The sequence below is a fragment of the Myotis davidii genome, unplaced genomic scaffold, assembly GCF_000327345.1.
Source record: "Myotis davidii unplaced genomic scaffold, ASM32734v1 scaffold20, whole genome shotgun sequence".
Classification (NCBI taxonomy): domain Eukaryota; kingdom Metazoa; phylum Chordata; class Mammalia; order Chiroptera; family Vespertilionidae; genus Myotis; species Myotis davidii.
Window position 1 is genome coordinate 760,380 of NW_006292574.1, and position 20,159 is coordinate 780,538.

Below are 20,159 nucleotides of genomic sequence, written 5' to 3' on the forward strand. Positions count from 1 at the left end.
GGAAATGCCCATATTTTTGTCTTCATCTCAAAAATTAAAAATGTTTGGAAAGAATGGTCATATAAGCTAAATAAACATATAACAGAAAGAAGAAATGTCCATTTGAAGTATGATAGTCCCTATGGCATTACTTAAAATCATTATAGATTTTTCTCTCAGGTAACTGATCTTTCAGCTTTAAACAGACATCATGCCCTGCTACATATGTATCTACACAAAAGTCTCTTTACCGAGAAGATGTAAGTGTCCTGTTCCTCCCTGTCCACTGGCTGCAGTAAGGTGAGGAAGCGGGTGATTCCAGTCGGTGTGATGGTGAACACGGAGGTGTAGTCATTCAGGAAAAGGTGAAGCTCTGGGTCTTTCGTCTTTGGGGGGAAAAAAAGGCTGTTATTTAAATTGTTGACTAATTGATACAGCTATGAATTCGTTACCTGAAATACAATTTTTCAAATTTATTACCAAATAAGCATAACCATCTTGAGGATTTCTAAAGAAAAAAAAAAAAAGATTTCACTAAATATTTACTCATCATTAAGCTAAAAAGTCCAAAGACAATAGTTAATTTTGTGGAAAACAAAGTAATAAAATAAATACTAGTAAAATTAATGTGAATAAAAAGGAAAATTGTAAAAAGAAGGATAAAGTAGAAAACAATCCAATTAAATATAGTCTTATTGTTTATTTAATGTAAATATTTTTCAGAACTTCACTGGGCTCAAAAAATAATGCAAAAAAAGGAAAATGGAGCAGTTTTAGCTGTACATTTGCACATATGATATGTAATCTGCACATATGCATATAATTATACTGTTCCTATTTTATTTTATTTTATTTAAAATAAAATTAGTTAGGTATAATTTATTATCTATAAATATCATTCTTGTTTTATTTAATGCTGCAAAGATTCTCCAAGGGGAAACATGCTTATTTTAATTAACTTATTTCAGATTATTAGATTGAAAATATATGAATTCACTGCATGTGTCTGATAAAAGAGTCTAGGAAAAAATAACTACATAATGACGAAGTGATTGCAAAAGTTCAAAAGGGAGATCGTTAACTAAGAATTGGAAACCCTTCACGATCTGACTGCCCTCCCTGAAATGGAAGGCGTTAAGGTCTGCAGTGCAGAGCGAGAACAGAGATGTGAAGCAGGAGGTTTGGATTGGTGTCTGCATAGTGGGATAGGAGGGCAGGTGGGCAAGTAAAAGAGGAATACTGTGAGGTGGGATTATCAAGAAGGCTATAAAAACAGCAAAACGGTATGCAGGAAGGTAAGGTGTTTTCATAGGTTATGGCAACTTTTAAAATACTATGCATAGTATAATGTGAAATCTAATTTAATATCATAGATTGCTTTTCTAAATCTGCTATCAGGGCCTGAGGGCACAGTAGAGAGCTTAGAATCATTAAACACATGCTAATTTGAGAAAAATAGAACTCACACTTAAGAAAATTCTATGTAGAAATGAGAAGTTGAAATGCACGTTAAAAAGTGTGCATAATTTAATCCACAATATATTTTATATATCTTAAATTTCAAAATGTATTTATTTCAAATAACTTTGAAATGAATGGTTTTATTTGAACCTGACACAAATTGTATAATCACAATATCTCATAACAAGCTGTTACTTAGATATATCATGGTAGCTTCTCTGTTCATGATTCTGATATAAGGTCAGTGTGCTACAATTATTCTAGAATAAAATAAATTAATACTACAGAAAATTTCCTTTGGTCTAGTTATAAAATAATAAGTTGTTAAGAGATGTAAAAGGTCAAGAAGATGTACACTGATCCTTTCAAATAGGCACTTCATTGTTTTTATTTCAATGGCATGACTCAAATAGCACAGCATGGGTAGAAAATGGGGTATTTTAATTAATCAAATATGTCAGTTAATAAAAAGTTAATTTATTTAGAAAATGAAATTACAAATTATTTCCAAATAAACATATTTGAATTAAATTTTGAGGATTCTTTCTTTATACTTTAATCAATCATAAAATTCAATTATATTTTAAAAATCAAAACTATTAGCATGCAGTTTCAATGAATAAAAACTAAATAAGTATGAGTGCCATTCTTTAGTGTTTATTCTTGATTTTATGTAATTACAAGGTTTTCAAATTAACAGGGTTTTTTATTTTTATTTTTGTTTTTTTCTGTTGTCTGCATGTAGCAACAACTGTGCCAATGAACACAGTTAGGACAGCTGCCTTTACTCACCTGTACACTATTAACCCAAGCTGAGCAAGTATTACTATGTGACTTGCTTACCAAATATTCACTCCTTTCCCTTTATTCAAATCCTTCAGTCATTCTCTACTTTCGTTAGATAATTTTGTTAGATATTAATTTAAATACTCACCTTATGTTTTAAGCATTTTTTAATGTCAGATATTATGATAAGGCAATACTACAATGAATGTTGAGTTGTGAAGCAGTGCATATGTACAAGGCTAGTGTAATATGGTGTGTGAAAATAAGACCACTCGTTGTATAGATTTCATGAAAGCCACAGTTTCTTTGTCAAATACTTCCCATTTGAAGATGAAATAAACACCAGGACTCCATAAACAGACTCTCTCATAATTGATAACCAGAAACATTAAAGACTTTTGATAATTTAATTGTCTCCATTTCTTGGATCCTTTTATAATAACTAGCTAGAGAATAAAATAGCATTTCCTGGAACTGCAGCTTACTTGGTTTATGTAGAGAAGTATTGTACAGGTATATTTAATACAAAATAATCTATTCTGCATAGTTCATCTCTGATTAAAATATAGCTTTTGATATTTATGAATATTTAGTAATTTTTTGATCTATGTATTGCATACATAGATGTCATTGGTGAATATCTGTGTATTTCTTTAAGTACAAAACTTAAGAAGGCAGATTGGGAAATGTTCAGCCAATTATCACTCAAATTTAATATTTAAGATTTATTTGTAAAGATAATGCTAGTTTAAGTTATGGCACGTTATAAGTGTAAATGGACCCTCACAAGCAGATAATGCTCTAGCTTAATATCCTGATGGGGATAGTAAATTTTATGTAGTCCGGTGTCTATTAATTTATTTAAAGTAAATATTAGTTTTCTAAATCAATATGTGCACAGAAGGCTGATTGATAATGTTCTTCCCCCCCCAACATAAGATAATACTATTTTACTCTAAAGTATACATTTAATATACACTAAAAGTATGACATATTACTTCAGTGGTTTGTGTATTATTTTCTGGAGGGTAAAAAAGCTCATATTCTCTCACAGCATAAAAATATAAATGAAAAAGTAAACATATCTACATTGCAAATATCAACAAAGGTATGACTGTAAAAATTTTTAAATTTAGTCATTTAGAGTAGAAGTATGTTTAAATATGGAAAGACCATTGCATTTGAAATCAATGGGCACCAAAATATATCACACACACACACACAAGATTATATGCATTCTCATATATATGCACATGCAACACAGAAACACATATATGTACATATATATGCATGCATACTTATGTACACACATAAGTTACAAACCATAATACAAAAATGACAAAAAATTTTATCTCATCTGCCAATTCGAATCAGTTTATAATAATTTTCTGAGGTTCCTTGTTGAAAGGGTTTGACCTCAACCTTACAAGCTTTCAGAAAGGATGCAGACCATTATCAAGGTTTGTCATGGACTAAAAGATCATTTAATAATTAAATAATCTTTAAGTCAATTGCAACTTGGATTCAACACAATTTCATAGTACTATAACTATAATATAATGTAAATATACTTAGCTTAAACCTATATGCATATATATTTAAAGTAGTTATAGACATTTTTGTAGGTGATAACAAGTAATTGCCTACTTGTTTTAATTGAACAGGAAAAGAACAAGAAATCGAACCACAGCAATTAACAAAAGAACAAACACAAAATCAACACCTAGTACCTACAGGAACTCCACCAGGTGGAACCTATGTGCAAATTAAATATGAAATAAAAAATGTGAATATAAATAACCACAAACTGAGATATGGCATACAGGTACACTAAAAAAACAAACAAACAAACAAATAAAATAAAAATAAATAAAACACCTTTTCTAGTTAGTACATTGAAAGTAAAAACTTTTTCCAAGGAATAGTCATTCCTTAATATTCTGAAAAAGAAACATAACATGCATGATAGTATAGTGATATTTATAAAACATATATCTTTAACGCTGTATTGTGTTAGATTTCAAAGATACCTTTATTTTGAAATAACACTATATGTAGGGATGTGAATTGACATGAAATTATAAGTGAATCTACAAATGTATCCTCTTTTTAATACTATTTCCTGTTATTTTTTTTATAACCAAGATTAAATAATCAACTTTCAATGGTTCTGCCACTGGAAATTTGGTGGTCTCAGACATGACTTAAAAAAATCTTGTGCATTACCGTTATACCTATATTCTAGACTATTTTAAAACTGTGAAGAGTACTTAAAATATTTAATTATGATTCTCATATCTGTATGTTTATATCTCTAATGTCTGTAGAAAAGAAACATTAGTAAAAACATTTTTTTTTTACTTTTTTTCAGTTTCACAGTGACCCTTCTGACTCAAAATATATTCTGTGAATAACACCACAACTCATCAATCTCTGTTAGTATTTCTTAAAACCTTGTCTTAACTTTACACACATTTGAAGAAAGGAACTCCACTTAATTTTTGGACCAAGAAATCCAAGTCTGACCTGTGCTTGGCATTTGGCGTTAGGCGTGGCTGCTCTGGAGCAACTCTGGAGGGCCAGCTCCTGCTGTGAGGACTTCTCTTTTCCTGCCTGATGCTTAGTCTCCATTTCCATTGCTGACACCTCTATGAGGGGAACTGTCTCTGTCTATATCCTTAAACTGCTATCCCTATTTTGATTAATTTCACTAACTCTGACTCAAAATCAGCAAGATGTTACCATAGAGTAAAATTCTTGCCCATGAGTGAAAAAGGCCTTGAAGTTTTATGTTGCTAATTGAGATCTTTAACCTCATACTGACCATATTGTATTTTAAGATTTACAGACTGTTTGACCTGGAAAAAGAAATGATTCAGGAGGGCATAAACCCATCTCCAAACACATTAATGACCAGTTTGCAGATTTATTCTGTGTGCTGACAAATGGAAGAGATAAGGAATAATGGATGAGTTACAAAAAGGCTGTTTTTAACTCTATATAAAGAGCTTTCTAAGAATTATTTGCCCGCCAAAGCCGGTTTGGCTCAGTGGATAGAGCATCGGCCTGAGGACTCAAGGGTCCCGGGTTCGATTCCGGTCAAGGGCATGTACCTGGGTTGCGGGCACATCCCCAGTGGGAGATGTGCAGGAGGCAGCTGATCGATGTTTCTCTCTCATCGATGTTTCTAACTCTCTATCTCTCTCCCTTCCTCTCTGTAAAAAATCAATAAAATATTAAAAAAAAAAGAATTATTTGCCCAACCAAGGGATGGGCCATATTGTGAAACAGTTAATTCTATATAATTAGAAAATTTGATGTATATGTTAGATTTACTCATTCTTTAAGCTTATTTAAATTATAAATATAAAGAAACTATATAGGATATTTAAAAAAAATCTTTGTCACTTTGGGATTAGATATATTTGCTTATTTTCTGGGCACCTAATGACAAGTATTCACTGTAGGTAATTTTAGATAAAAGATGGGCTTAAATAATAAATAAGTGGCCAGACACACATTATTTAATTACTTGACTCTTTTACACAACATATTAATCATGCTTCTGTCCCTGTACATGGCAGCACATAAGGAAAAGTTTCTCTCCAAGCCCAGCCCCTCCAGCCCCAGATGAAGGAACAGGTCACAGAAGCAGTGGTTACCACCATATACCTTTTGGATGACAGGTGATTGGATAAAAGGGGGGCAATTGGTGGTCACAGTATTATACAGCTATTGTGGTAAAACCAGAAATCAGACCCAGGGCTGACTCACTCCAGAATACAAACGCCTAAGGACCACCACATGCCGTCCCACCCCTTGGAAACAGCTCAGGGAGTTAAGAGCTTAACTGGCACGAAATCCAGCAGAATTCTAGGTGCTGCTTTCTAAAGGTTTTAGACCCAGGAGTTTCCCCCAGGAGAAAACAAATCTGAAAGTGTCCTCTTTTTTACTAAACTGATAAAAAAAAAGCTCCATGTGATGAGATTTCAGGGACAATCAAGACCTGTCCTGTCCAATAGCGTGGCCACAGAACATTTTCATCATCACAAAAGTTCTACTGGACAACACAACTGGAGAGGGATACAGTGCCGACCAGGACTTTTTGAGTTGTAAGTGACAAATCAAATGTCCAGCATGTCTAAAAAAAAAAAAAGATACACCGGAAAATGTTGTCGTAGTCACAGAATCAAAGGAATATCTTTAGGATTAGTATAGCTTTGGGGAAATCATAACCTAAAAGCAAAACAAAACAAAAGAAAACAGCACAGAAACCCCTTTGGATTCTGTCTGTCAGGCTTCGTTCTTTCTCAGTGATAATAGGTTTTCTCTATGATGTCAGCAAGCATGGCTCCAATGGCTTCAGGTTCATTCGCACTTCTTTAATGCTAAAGTCTTCCAGATTCTCTTTCTTTCTTTCTTTCTTTCTTTTTTTTTTTTTTTTTTGCATTCTTCCATTTCTTGGGAGGACTCTGACTGGCGTGGTATAGATTTTCTGCCCACCATTCAAAGCAATTACTCTGACTAAAAAGGCAAAATACTATGATCTACGCAGTCAGGACCATTTCCCATTTATGTGGCTAGTATCAGTGCCAGAAAAACAGAGGGCAATGATGAGTGGAGTGGAATTATCATCACAGTTACTGACAGAAGTATAAGCAAGTCAGCTGCCTCAAATGCTCTTTTTTTGAAATAATGTACTATCAGAAAAGTCCCCCAAATCCCATCCTGGGACTGCCAGCATGATATTTTTTGTACTTATTGCATAATGCCATAATTTTTCCCTATTAACAATTATGTAAACTGTTTTAACCCATATGAATAAATAAGTGTGCCCTGATAATTTAGCAAACTACTGAAGAAACATTCATTTTCTTCCTTATACTGAATATCTGTAAACTGAGAAAAAACAGCAGCTGAAATAAACATACCTGTTAAATCTTATCTTTTATATAGAATTGAGTGACAATAATAAGACTCTCATTTATATTTGTTCTCTGCTCTATAGCTCATGTAACCAGGTTTTTATAATATTTCTTGTTGACCTAAGTATAACAAGAGACATGTTAACAAAATGAGCAAAATTTACATTTAACTTACATCTTCTATGTCCTTGTCTAGAACCACAATTCTTAGAGGGGTGGTCAAATTGACACTGTCAGAAATAGTTGATCCCACTGGGGCAGATTCTAGGATGTAGCCTTGATAACTGGGCATCGTGAAATATGGGCTCTGATTGTTCTCATCCAGTATTTCAATATGTAGACTGGCAAAGGCAGGGAGGGGATGACCGTTGTCCTGTTCAGCCTAGAAAAGAATAAAAACAGGTTTAAAAATTCTAAGTGATGGGATCTTTCTGAGTGTCACTTTTGCAGTGGTTCTCAACCTTCTGGCCCTTTAAATATAGTTCTTCATGTTGTGACCCAACCATAAAATTATTTTTGTTGCTACTTCATAACTGTAATGTTGCTACTGTTATGAATCGTAATGTACATATCTGATATGCAGGATGGTCTTAGGCGACCCCTGTGAAAGGGTCGTTTGACCGCCAAAGGGATTGCTACCACAGGTTGAGAACTGCTGAATGGGGAATCGCTTTTGAACTGGTATCACTACGGAAAGAAGAAATGCTTTGAAAGTAAGAGGGACTTAGAAAACGAATGAGGGGATGGTTTCATCAATTATTTGGTCTTTTGTCACCAAAATCAGTGTATTCTTTTAAAAAATAGTAACGATAATAATTGCAAATATTTATTGCAGCTGTCACTACATAGTGTTAGGAGATAACTGCTTACATGCACTTAGACATTAAATTGAGAAGTGAAGATGTTTCAGTAAATTGCTGATGAAATATTTAAATAAAAGACAAAAAAAGATTCATTACTCAAAGTATGATACTTATTTTTATCTCTTCCATGTCTTCTCATTCCACACTAATGACTAAGTCACCAAATAATTCATAATTCTATATAAAATTAATATATTTAGGCCTCATTTGAGCTCTCATAAGGAACAGAGATAATTTCAATAAAATATTTTAATACTTGTAGAATTTCAAATATATTTAGCTAGCAATGTTATTCAAGTAAAATTAATACTTATGTATTAGAAATATGTTTTCTTGTATAGTTTTTTTGTTTAGTTTTTTAAATGATGACAATTTATATTTCTAAGAAATTTTCCTAGAAAATCTTCATATGATCACGTTGTGAGTGGGAAACACCAACCTTTGCTATTCTTTTTTTTTTTTTAAATGTATATTACTATACAATCATACTGAAGTAAAGTGTAGCCTTTTCTAGAATCATGCATTCCAACTTTTTTTTTAAGGGAAGATTTCATCACAATTGACTTCAAACTTTAGGAGAAATCATTGGCATAAGTCAATAGTATGCAAATTTACTGAAATAGATTCAAAGTATTTTTCATAAACTTTTATTGATGTTTTCCCAGTTGTTGCAATAGTTGTATTTTGAAATCGACTCAATGTAAAAGTTAAATCCTTTATATTAAACCCTGGAGTGCTTTTCTAGGTTAAATAGATTATTTAATCCAGAGCCTATAGCAAGGTCTTCAGAAGATAATTCTCACTGCAATTTAGCATTTTCATCACTTAAGAGGGTAGGTAACAATCACAGTGGTGTTTGAAAGCACTGGCGACTTGGCATCAAGAAAAATTACATTACCACTTCACATTATTGTCACTATTGAAGCTGTATTCTGAAATATAAATTTATGCATATAATATTTTGAAATTATGCTAATTATTAAACCCATTGTGAAATAATGTTCTACAAAGCATTGTGAAAAAATGAATCTTTGATTTTTAGTATTTTGATAACTCTATTTCAACATATTAGATTTCCATTTTAAGGTTATATAGTTTACTTTATTCATTTAAATTTTCACTTGGCAGCAGAATGCCAAAGTGGCCCAGTGCACAAAAGGTTTATGAGTTTGGCACTAAGGACAACCATACTGAAGTAATGTGTAGCCATTTCTAGAATCATGCATTCTTCTTCACACATAACCATATTGCTCCTGACAACATACATATGGATATGCTCATTCTACATCCAGTGGCTGTGATTAATGTGTGCATGGGAGCTCTTCTGGGAGTGACCTCTGTGACATACAACAGGCTTTTGAACACAGCTAACCAGGACAAGAGATAGTCTATGCTTAGAAAACATCACTTTTACAGTAATGAAATTAATTGGTCCATATGAGGTCCCAACCCAATGACCTTGATCTGATTAAAGCAGAATCATTTCATATGCAGATCCTTCTGCACAGGACATTTTTTTTTCTCTATCCCTTAATTTTGTCTCTAGTCCACAAGCCATTATCTCATATCCTGGACATACGAATAATGCTATGGAAAGTAACAGAATTGATCACTTGTCCCCTTCCCTCAATAAACACACACACAAACACAATGTATGAATGGTGAGGGGAAAGCAGAAAACATTCTAAAACATGAAAGAGGCTGATATTGTTACAGTCAGCTCATACTAGTATGTTTTTTTTGTTTTGTTTTTACAGTCAGCACATACGTTGTTAATTTTTACTACCAGCTGGGAAGCCAAAAACAAAACAAAACACACAAACGTATTATTTTCATGATGAAAGTGAGTCAATAAAACAGAAATAAAAGTCAAATTAGACGAAAAGAATCTAATCCCCCTTATCTTTAAAAACACCATATGAAAGCTCTGCCTGTTACTGCCCTAACATCAGTTTGTTGTTAATATGACTAATATTTTTGGTTTGCTACTACATGGTTTGTCCTGTGTTAGGTGTTTCCGAGGTGCTTGTCAGATATCTGTCTCCAAAGTCCACCGTCTTAATTAACCTCTATGCTATTCTGCCTCTAAATGTGAAAACATACTTTTGTTATGATGGAGAAGCAAACAGTTGGTTTTATGTTCAAGACCCCACTGTCTGTAACTAAATGAAAGGCGAGGGCCCAGACACAGGTGTCCTGATTCATGACACCTATACAGGGAAATTCACCACATGTTTCCCTAATTCAGAGAATATAAATGAATACCCAAATGTAAGACGATGGGAGAGATTAGCGGTAGGAAAAATATTAATAACATAGATACTCCAGACAGAATTAGAGTTTAAATATGGCACTTAAAACAAGTTAATATTATTATACTTTGCTCTTTAATGGCCCCATGCATCAAATCTTTCAGCCAATACTCTTCTTTGATGTAATATAAATAGGAATTCATAAAAATCTAACTTAATTTGTTCTACTGTAACCACGAGTGTGTGAGGTAAGTATAAAAAAGCAGGTCAAGTGAAACAAGGTGGTATTTTTAAAAATAATTTCATCCTATAACATTATTTATATCTATAAAGTCTGCAGTTACAACTTAAATATATTTAAAAGCCAGCTTTTGTTTGGAGAATTTCTGGGCATGAGTCCCATTTTCAGTAAAATAAGACCAAAGTGAAACTTAAGCCAAACAAGCAGAAGAATAAAAATTACACTATCTAGTTACTTTGGAGGGAAAACATTGAAAGAGACAAACCATTCCATTTTCAATTTAAAACAACAAGTAATAATAATCTCTTAGCTCAAGAGGACAGAATAACTTTTTTCCTGCTGGCTTAGCGAGCAACTTAAATTCCACAATCTCGAATATGAGGTCTGTCAAGTAGATATAATAATTTGGGGAGAAGAAGGAAAGAGCAAATGAGACAGATCAAGAGAGTTAAGTAAATTCTAGGAAAAAAATAAAGGAATCACTTTTTCCTAGAAAGTCAGGGGTTTTATTTATTGTGCACCTATCGTGCCCACTTTTTCATCTCATTTTGTCTATACTCACGCTTCACAATTTTTTCTAAGTCAACTTCAGTCAGGCTTTCGCCCGCACCACTCAAACACGGCTTTTCTTGTCAAAATCACATTGCTAAAGTAATATTTACTTTCGAACTTTATCTTACTTGGCCTGCATATAAAACTTGATTCACTAGGCTTTCATGACAACTTTTTCTCTTGCTTTTCTATCTACATTATTATGTATTTCTTTTCATTTTCAAGTGCTGGATTCTACTCTTTCTCCCCAAATTCTTAAAGTCAGGTCTGGGTAGTCTTCTCTTCTCATGGCCTTAAAAATGTTAGTAACACGACTCCCAATATACATCTCCAGCCTGAACCTCTCTCTCCTCGAAACTCCAGAATCTATATCCAACTGAGTACATAGCAACTCTGCCCAGATATCTAATAAACATTTCAAATGTAACCTCTGTGAAAATGCACTTCTCATCTTCCCCGCATAGCAACTCTGCCCAGATATCTAATAAACATTCCAAATGTAACCTCTGTGAAAATGCACTTCTCATCTTCCCCATCACAAACCTTACCAGAGAGAGGTAAACATTGCAAATGTAACCTCTGTGAAAATGAACTTCTCATCTTCCCCATCACAAACCTTACCAGAGAGAGGTAAACATTTCAAAAGTAACCTCTGTGAAAATGAACTTCTCATCTTCCCCATCACAAACCTGCTCCACGGTCTTCCCACTTGATAACAGCTCTATTCTTTCACACTTGCTCAAGCCAAGAACCTGGAGGTCACCTGCACTCCTTGCTTCTTTTCCTAACTCACATGTAATCAAGAAAGACTTCTTATTGACGAAAACTTTGAAATATATGCAGGATCTCACTACTCACCCCTTCCACCGTCACCATCTTGATCTCACCTATTATCATTTTCACCTGGATCACTTGAAGTGCTCTGTCAGCTTCCAACCGTACCTGTAGCCTGTTCCCTGATTGCAATTTAGTGTTTTGGTTACACGATAACCAGGTGATTTCAGTTATTTCATTAAAACCCTTCAATAATTTTCACTTGTCTCAGGCCCTAGGGCTCTGACCTATTACTTCTTTTATCATATGCCTCTTCACAGTCAATATTCTCTGTCCTTTTCCTGGACACCACATCCCTTGCTATCAGTAAAGCTTTCCACACACAAAGAATGAAATGTCTCAAGGTTGCCCTTCCTAGCTAATAGCAGGCTGCTTATCTGACTGAAATAGTGGCAAGTCTACCCAGCTGCCCAGGGTTCATGGAGATCCCTTAACCCTTTATTTGTAATTCAAAATTTAACTCTCAAGTAGAAATAAAATATTTGGTTTGGAGAATTTGACTGGGTGACTAAATTTACAATTCCATTTTGTCTTTTTTTTTTTAATTGATTTCAGAGAAAGGAAGGAAGAGGGAGAGAGAAGTAGAAACATCAATGATGAAAGAATCATTGGTCGGCTGCCTCCTGCACGTTCCCTACTGGGAATCGAGCCCGCAACCCACGCATGTGCCCCTGACCAGAATCAAACCAGGGACCCTTTAGTCCGCAGACCAACGCTCTATCCACTGAGCCAAACTGGCCAGGGCCATTTTGACTTTTTGATTAGAAATTACATTCACTTAACATTCTTCCCTAATCACTTTAGATTTTTACAACATATTTAGTTAAGCTTTCTACCAACTTATTTAGTATACTGCACTGACATTATGATTAGTTTACAAATTTCAAACAGCCAGGCATTCAGACATTTGCCTTGGATGCGAATGTGAATTACTTGGACTTTTACTTAAAAGCCAATGTTCATAAAAGTCAAAACATTTCCTTGAACAAAGACAATACATTGTTATTGAGTTCTTTCACTAGCAGAAAATACGTGGCTGTGGAACATATAACCTCCTAAGTTATTTTCAATAAAAAAAAATATGACCTCTGGCCTTTACCATGATGCCTGTGAACTAGGGAAAATAAATGATTATATCTTACTGAGATTGCTGGACACTGTCTCTGAACTGACCTGGCACTAACTCCAGGAAAATGTCACTGTGGCCCCTGTGTCAGCATAGGGGCCTATGGAGGTCAGATGCTGCATGGAGTCCTTGCTCAGGTATATCTCACAGTGGGTCCCGTGGGTCCCCAAAACAGCCTGTGGTTATTTCCCCAGGCCTGGAATTCATAATTGGGATAGACACGCTTAACAATTGGCAAGTGCATAAAACTCTTAAGATTCTGATTTAAAACATGATTCTTTAATTCAGTTACTTAAAATATTTTCAAAACAGACAAGAATAATCTATAATGTTAGAATCTTGTAGTGGAGTTCTTAGGTGTGTGTGAGCAATTGTGACTAAGAGAGAGTGATGATACATCAGGGATATTTGTAATACATATTTTTTCCCTATATCTGGGTGTTTCACTTATCTAGATGTATACTTTTCTGTATATAAGTAGCATTCAATAAAAATGTTACTGAACATTGCTATATACTTGCTCCCCCAAACTGTGCAGAGAGGGTACCCCTCCGTTTTTCTTTAGGGAGGTCTTAGGGAGAGATGGCTGTGGGAAGTATGTATTTGCTGGATCAAAGATCATATTAATGTTACTAATTAATTAATAATTATAAATAAGTGCTTTCATTATTTCTTGATCTTTCTTAATAAAGTTATACTTCCTTAAAACCTATATGGACTTTATTTATTTAAACTTGAATACTCTAAAAATTAAAGAATGTATAAAGAGCTAGCCTATTTATGACACTTATTGAAAATATGAGAACTTATAAACTACACAATAATTTATCAGATAAAACACAACAAATTTTAAGTGTATCATATAACTGACTTGTTTATAATGCCACAAATGCAGCAACAAAGTATACTCTTAGTTGGAAAGAAATACACTTTCTGGTTGACAAAAGAGAAAAAATATTGTCCTTACTCAAAATATAGACAACACACTCCCAAAAAGGATTTATGATAATAAAATAATATCGACATACTTCCCTAGAGAATATTTTAATAAAGTGAAGTATATTTTACTTTCAATTGTAAGAATATGCCCATTTTGTTTATAATTCATTGCAATAAAAACATGAATCCTCGAAACTCCAATATACCTTTAAATAATAAAAATATTTTTTTCTTTTCTTAGAGCAGTAACTGGCACTAAAATGATTAACACAATTTTGAATGATTTAAAAAATAAAACCTCAAGCAATTCGGGAAAAACCACAAATTCAAAAAACTGTCTATTCACACATACATCTGACCATTTGGCTAATGTTTTGAACATGAGAATCATTGTGGCTATAGGTGGCAAGGGAGGCCAGAGACAAAATTATGATAATGTCAAAACAGTCACTTTTTTTCTGGAATGCTTCCAATCATGTTTTATTCCCCTTATTTTGCCCTGCTTTATGCCTCCCCATCTAGCAAAGGCCTATGCTGGGTTGATCCCAATCCCATAGAGTTTTCTCAACTTAGGGGAAACCCACTCAAGCATCTTATGTGAATTGGCCAGCTGGAATAGTCCATCCTGGAATACTGTAATATCAATAAATCATCATATCAAAAAATAGATCTTTAAGCAGGTTACTTTTCAGAGCCTGGAAGATAGAGTTTCATGTTTCTCCTTGAACCAGGCTGTTCTTGAGAAAAATCATAGTGATTAGCCCTATTTAGCTTGAAAGCCTTTAGATAGTCCCTTCTAATTTTAGTATTCTATGCAACAAGAAGAAGCTTATGAAGAAAGATTACTTGGCAAGACTCATGTAGGAGGGCTGAGATAGCGTATGCGCATGAAAGGGTGTGCTGTGGGGAGATAGGGCAAGGACTGCCCTGAACTGTTCATTTGAACATTGTACAATACTGGTAGTTGGACTTGATGTTGCACTCCTACAATGACCTTTGCAGACAAGAAGGCTTTGGCAAAATCAAAGTACTGTGACGAGAATGAATATATTGCTATTCTTCTGCCAAGCAGTTGCAGGTCACCTTGTGAGGAAGGAAAGAGGGTCAGTAAAATATTGCCTCTGTGTGTCTTTTGTCAGCTTGCATTTTGGACAGTCACTGTATTCATTGGCTGTGTTCTCTTTCTGTTCTGACTAACCCAGCTGGGTAAGTAACAGCCTAAGACAAGAGGACACCAAACCTTCTTTTTACTAATTTCCATAAGTGGCCTAACAGACATTGAATTCAACCTAGTACTTAAAATTTGTAGTAGACAACCAGAATGAAATAAAAGAATACAGTGTTCTTTTTGAGGAAACAAAAATAATGTTTTATGTGGCAATCTAACACATTTTAAACAAATAGAACATAAAATTAAAATAAAAGATGGCCCTGCCCATTTGGCTCAGTGGATAGAGCATCAGCCTGTGGATGCAAGGGTCCCAGGTTCGATTCCAGTCAAGGGCATGTACCTGTGTTGCGGGCACATTCCCAATAGGGGGTGTGCAAGAGGCAGCTGATCAATGTTTCTCTCTCATCGATGTTTCCAACTCTCTATCCCTCTCTCTTCCTCTCTGTAAAAAATCAATAAAATATATATTTTAAAAAAGATGAACATTTAGCAAATGTATCAAATCTTTCAATGGATATCCAAAAGTGTGATTCATTCAGAGATCCATGAGAGGGTTGCTGTTTCATTACTAACTAGAGGCCCAGTGCACAAAAATTTGTGCACTCGGGGGAGTCCCTTAGCCCAGCCTGTGCCCTCGCGCAGTCTGGGACCCCTTGGGAAATGTCCACCTGCTGGCTTAGGCCCACTCCCCAGGGGATCGGGCCTAAGCTGGCAGTCAGACATCACTCTGGCAGCCTGGGAGCCCTTGGGGGATGGGCCTGGTGCATGGGTGGGGGCTGGCTGGTTTGCCCTGAAGGGTGTTCCGGATCAGGGTGGGGTTCCTGCTGGGGTGCCTGGCCAGCCTGGGTGAGGTGCTGATGGCTGTTTGCAGCTGGTCACACCCCCTTCAGGGTGGGGCCCCCACTGAGGTGCCTGGCCAGCCTGGGTGAGGGGCTGATGGCTGTTTGCAGGCTGGTCAAGCTCCCCCCGCCCCAGTGGAGACCCTCACCCCATGGAAGTTTGGCCTGCCTGGGTGAGGGGCTGATGGCTCTTTTCAGGCTGGCAACACCCCCTTTAGGGTTGGGGGGTCCCCACTGGGGTGCCTAGCTGGTCTGGGTGAGGGACTAAGGGCCATTTTCTGGCTGGCCAAGCCACCCAGGCAACGGAAGCTCCCAGCTCTCCTTTCTTTCTTTCTTCTTCTTTTTTTTTTATTCTGGTATTTATTTACCTTCTATAATTGAAACTTTGTAGCTTTGAGAGGAGCTCAGAGCCAGCTAGGGGGGGTGGGAGGGAAGCCTCCTGCTCGCTCCAGCTCCATGGCCATGGCCAGCTGAAAGCAGGTATCTGGGGTTTATTTACCATCTATAATTGAAACTTTGTTGCTTTGAGTGGAGCTCAGAGCTGGCCACGGGAAGTTGGCTTCCTTCATCATTGCGGCAACCAAGCCTCCTGCTTGCTCCAGCTCCGTAGCTGCCGGCCGCCATCTTGGTTGGGTTAATTTGCATATAGTTGCTCTGATTGGCTGGTGGGCGTGACTTAAGGCGTAGCAAAGGTATGGTCAACTGGCTTGTTTGTCTTTTATTAGTGTACATAAGAACTAAACCTGACATCTCTGTGGGGTAATTTTCTCTAAAATGTAGAGGACTTTTTCTCTTCCTCACCTTAGAGACCTTGTTATTGGGCAAAGGAAGTGAGCTTATTCTTTACTGTCATGCTGAACTAAGATGTATGGAATATGTGTGCTTCATTCTTTCAACAGGAATCCTCAGGGACTGGGAGAGGGCATGACTAGAGGAGTTCCAGGATTATGAAAGTGTATCATCCACTGCATTTTCCTTGCTTCCTGTGCCTGGACAACATCAGCCCCGATAGTTTTTGCTTCTCCTAATCCTGGCTCACTGAAGGCTCCTATTCAATCTTTCCCCAAGGGAGTCCATCCCTTTCTTTTCTCATCTTTATTTCTCTCCTTTTTGATACACTGTCAATACTCACACTACAGCAGAAAGAATCATAACTTACACTTCACAATCTTCTTAACAGAGTCAATGAGTGTTGGTAGGACTTTCATTTTCATGGGAGATGTCGTCCTTTTTATTTTAGAAGGGATGACGGATGATCTGTGACCTGTCACTCTGTCTGTCTGTCCCCCCTGACACCCGTGATCGGTCAATTGATTAAGTTCTTTGTTGGAAATTCACATAGGGGGCACCTTGTCAAGTGACTTGAAGACAATATGCAACAGCATGATCTGTTTTTGTTTACTTGTTTTAGTAATACTTAGTAGGCAATGTGGGGAGAGAGCAGGGTGCAAGGAAAGGGGACTTATGTTTGTGAGATGTGTGTGAGATGATGGCCATGAGGACAAGAACTAGAGAACTGCTGTGAGCATGGAGAGTTGGGAAGACATTTGAGAATGAATTCCAGAGGCATCCAGACAGGATTTGAAAACTGACTGGATGGGGACATATGGAAGCAAATACCTAAGAGGCACTGGGAGCTCCAAGCTTGGTAAGTGAGTGGCTGATTATAATATGATTAATGGAAAGAAGGAAACTTAACGTTTTAAAAGGATGTATGTAGTTTACTACATTCTTAATCTGACACAGTTGTATAACACTAGGAAGAGTTATACAGCCAGTAATAGGAAATATGAATGCAGAATTCAGAAGGGAAGTAGGCCTGAAACTATAATTTCCATATGTGAGGTTTCCTTGAGCATAGAGCTTTCATACATCTATGTCTCCTCAACACCAAGCAAAATGTCAGGCACCTAATAAGCAACCAGAAAGGATTTGGCAAACTGAACCTAGCAAATGCCAAATGCCTTAAAATTGTTCCCACTGTGTCCTTGTGAGGGAAAGTATAATTGAGATCATTATTCAAATGGAAGCTAAATGCGTTCTAGTGGCACCAGAGATTCATGTATGTGGTCAGGGGTTGCAGTAGCTGTTCTCTTAGGCCTCAATCATTCTCAGATGCTGCTGTCCTTTGACTCCCAAAGTACTAAAGCAAAGTAACATGCAGAAAAACCTGCACATCACCACTAATATATAAGCTCACCAGTTTCAGTTCTGTGGCTCAGTTTCAATTGTGTGTCAAAAATATATCTTTTCTTTAGGAGAAAGGATATTGTATTAACATACACTCACACATAGCTTTAAACTGTGCTTTGATAAAGGTTTGGCACTTTTTCCAGAGACTGAATTTGTGAAGTTCAATGCATATTTATTGGGAATAGAGACACAGATGAAACTGTATCAAATACATATACTTTCAAATGTATGTACTGAAATATAATGTAGGCACGGTACCCGATTCCAGCAGCTTTAAAAGCTTCACTTACCATAGAGGAAACCATTACAATATATACCGTTCATGCATAAAGGTAGGAGCTTGAGCCACAATGTGAAGAAAAATATTACAATCTTCCCTCTTATAAAAGTCAGGCTAAAATAAACAGGCTAATTGAAGCTCAGAGCCACCATAGGGACATGCAGAATGCAAGGAGGGGCTTCCAACCAGGGGCCCTGCCTTCTGAGAAGCGTCGTCTCAGCATCTAAAGCTTCAGTGAAGCATCAGGGTGAATGCGACTGTTGATGAAGGAAGGGAGGACTAAGTCAGGAAGAGAGACAGCATCTGTAAATACGTGGAGCTTGGAAAGAGCATGGTGAGCTTAGGGCACTGCAAGTGGTCTCCTACGGCTGGAACAGCAAGTGGTAGCTGATGCTTAACGTGCCCATGACGTGGAAGGAAAAGAAGTTTAAGGTTAGCCTGGTAGAGTAGGACAATGAGTCACAACATGTAAATCAGAGAGACCATGATACAATGATGGTTGTGATATCATTGTGACCCTTACTGTTAGTTGTCCATCAGAGTGATGTAGGTTAAAAACACAATTATGTTTGAGCAACTAAAAGGCAGTGAATTATTAATAATTTATCCATTTAATCTTTGTATTAGATGCCTAGAGTATTAACTAATCAAATTTTTTAAAGAAATGGCGCATTTATGATAATGGAGGTGAATTTTCAGGACTTTGTTATCAACACTTCATGCATGAACTAATTCATTATAACTAGAATCTAAAATGGGATTTCATATTTCTATATTATAGATGCTTTTTAAAATAACTATGATGATCACATAACATTTTATCCAAACTGGGGCATTTTTGAGAGTGAAAGAGGTATTCTGAATAATTATACAAGAACAAAAGGAATACATATGAATTGTACTGGGCAAACCAAATGTAAAATTCTTATTTAAAATAGGTATTTAATTTAAAAGTATGATTAAGTGATTATTATTATCTAAAATTTGGAATAGATTTGATCTGGAACATTTTTTCCTCTTTTAACTGACATGTGTTAATCCTTTAATAATCTAAAGTTGGAGAATGACTCCATTTTGTCCTTTTAGTTTCACCTTTACACTTTATTCGTTAGAATACTGAATAAATCACTTGAAGAAAGAGATAAAATGAAGATGATAAATCTCTAATTCATGACATTCACCAGGGGTTAAATGAACATATAACTTTTCAAAGAAGAATTATTCTTCAAAGTCCAGGAGAAGATATTTCATTTTACCTTAGCTTCCAATACAGAAACTGGGATCAAATCCAATAAAAACTTTGATGGCCAGTAAAAAAATGAAGCATTATGAAAATAAGGACAACGGAAGGAGGTGATAGCCTTGCTATGGAAGAGAGCTCCCAGATTGTAACGGGTCAATGGACCTCTACACAAAGTCACAGTATTCAGCTATTATTCACACAGGTGCCACACTGTGATTCTTACAGATTGATAGCTTTGCTCATTATCCTCTTGACTGCACACAAAAAAACAATAAATTTAACCTAATAATGTCTGGAAAAACTTCCACTAAAAATATAAAGTATTATTTATAAAATAATAATAAAAAAAAAACCCACCTGTATTTTATTCTAATTGGATTTTGTTTCTAACAATTGATGGGTTTTACTGTAAACAACACACTAGGGCAACTGACTTTGAGAATAAAGAAAAATAATGGATTTCAGGTTTCAAATG

The 20,159-nt window shown here is 35.8% G+C and overlaps 1 protein-coding gene across 2 annotated transcripts in view; it reads right to left on the reverse strand.

Annotated features, from left to right (window-relative positions):
• PCDH15 (protocadherin-related 15) overlaps positions 1-20,159 on the reverse strand; it is a 516,985-nt gene that overhangs the window by 241,458 nt on the left and 255,368 nt on the right. For both annotated transcript variants that reach the window (XM_015565490.1, XM_015565491.1), the window contains exons 10-11: positions 7,327-7,533; positions 231-365 (exon numbers count right to left, since the gene is read on the reverse strand). In XM_015565490.1, the coding sequence (XP_015420976.1) occupies positions 231-365; positions 7,327-7,533 (342 nt within the window). The remainder of the gene's footprint in view (positions 1-230; positions 366-7,326; positions 7,534-20,159) is intronic.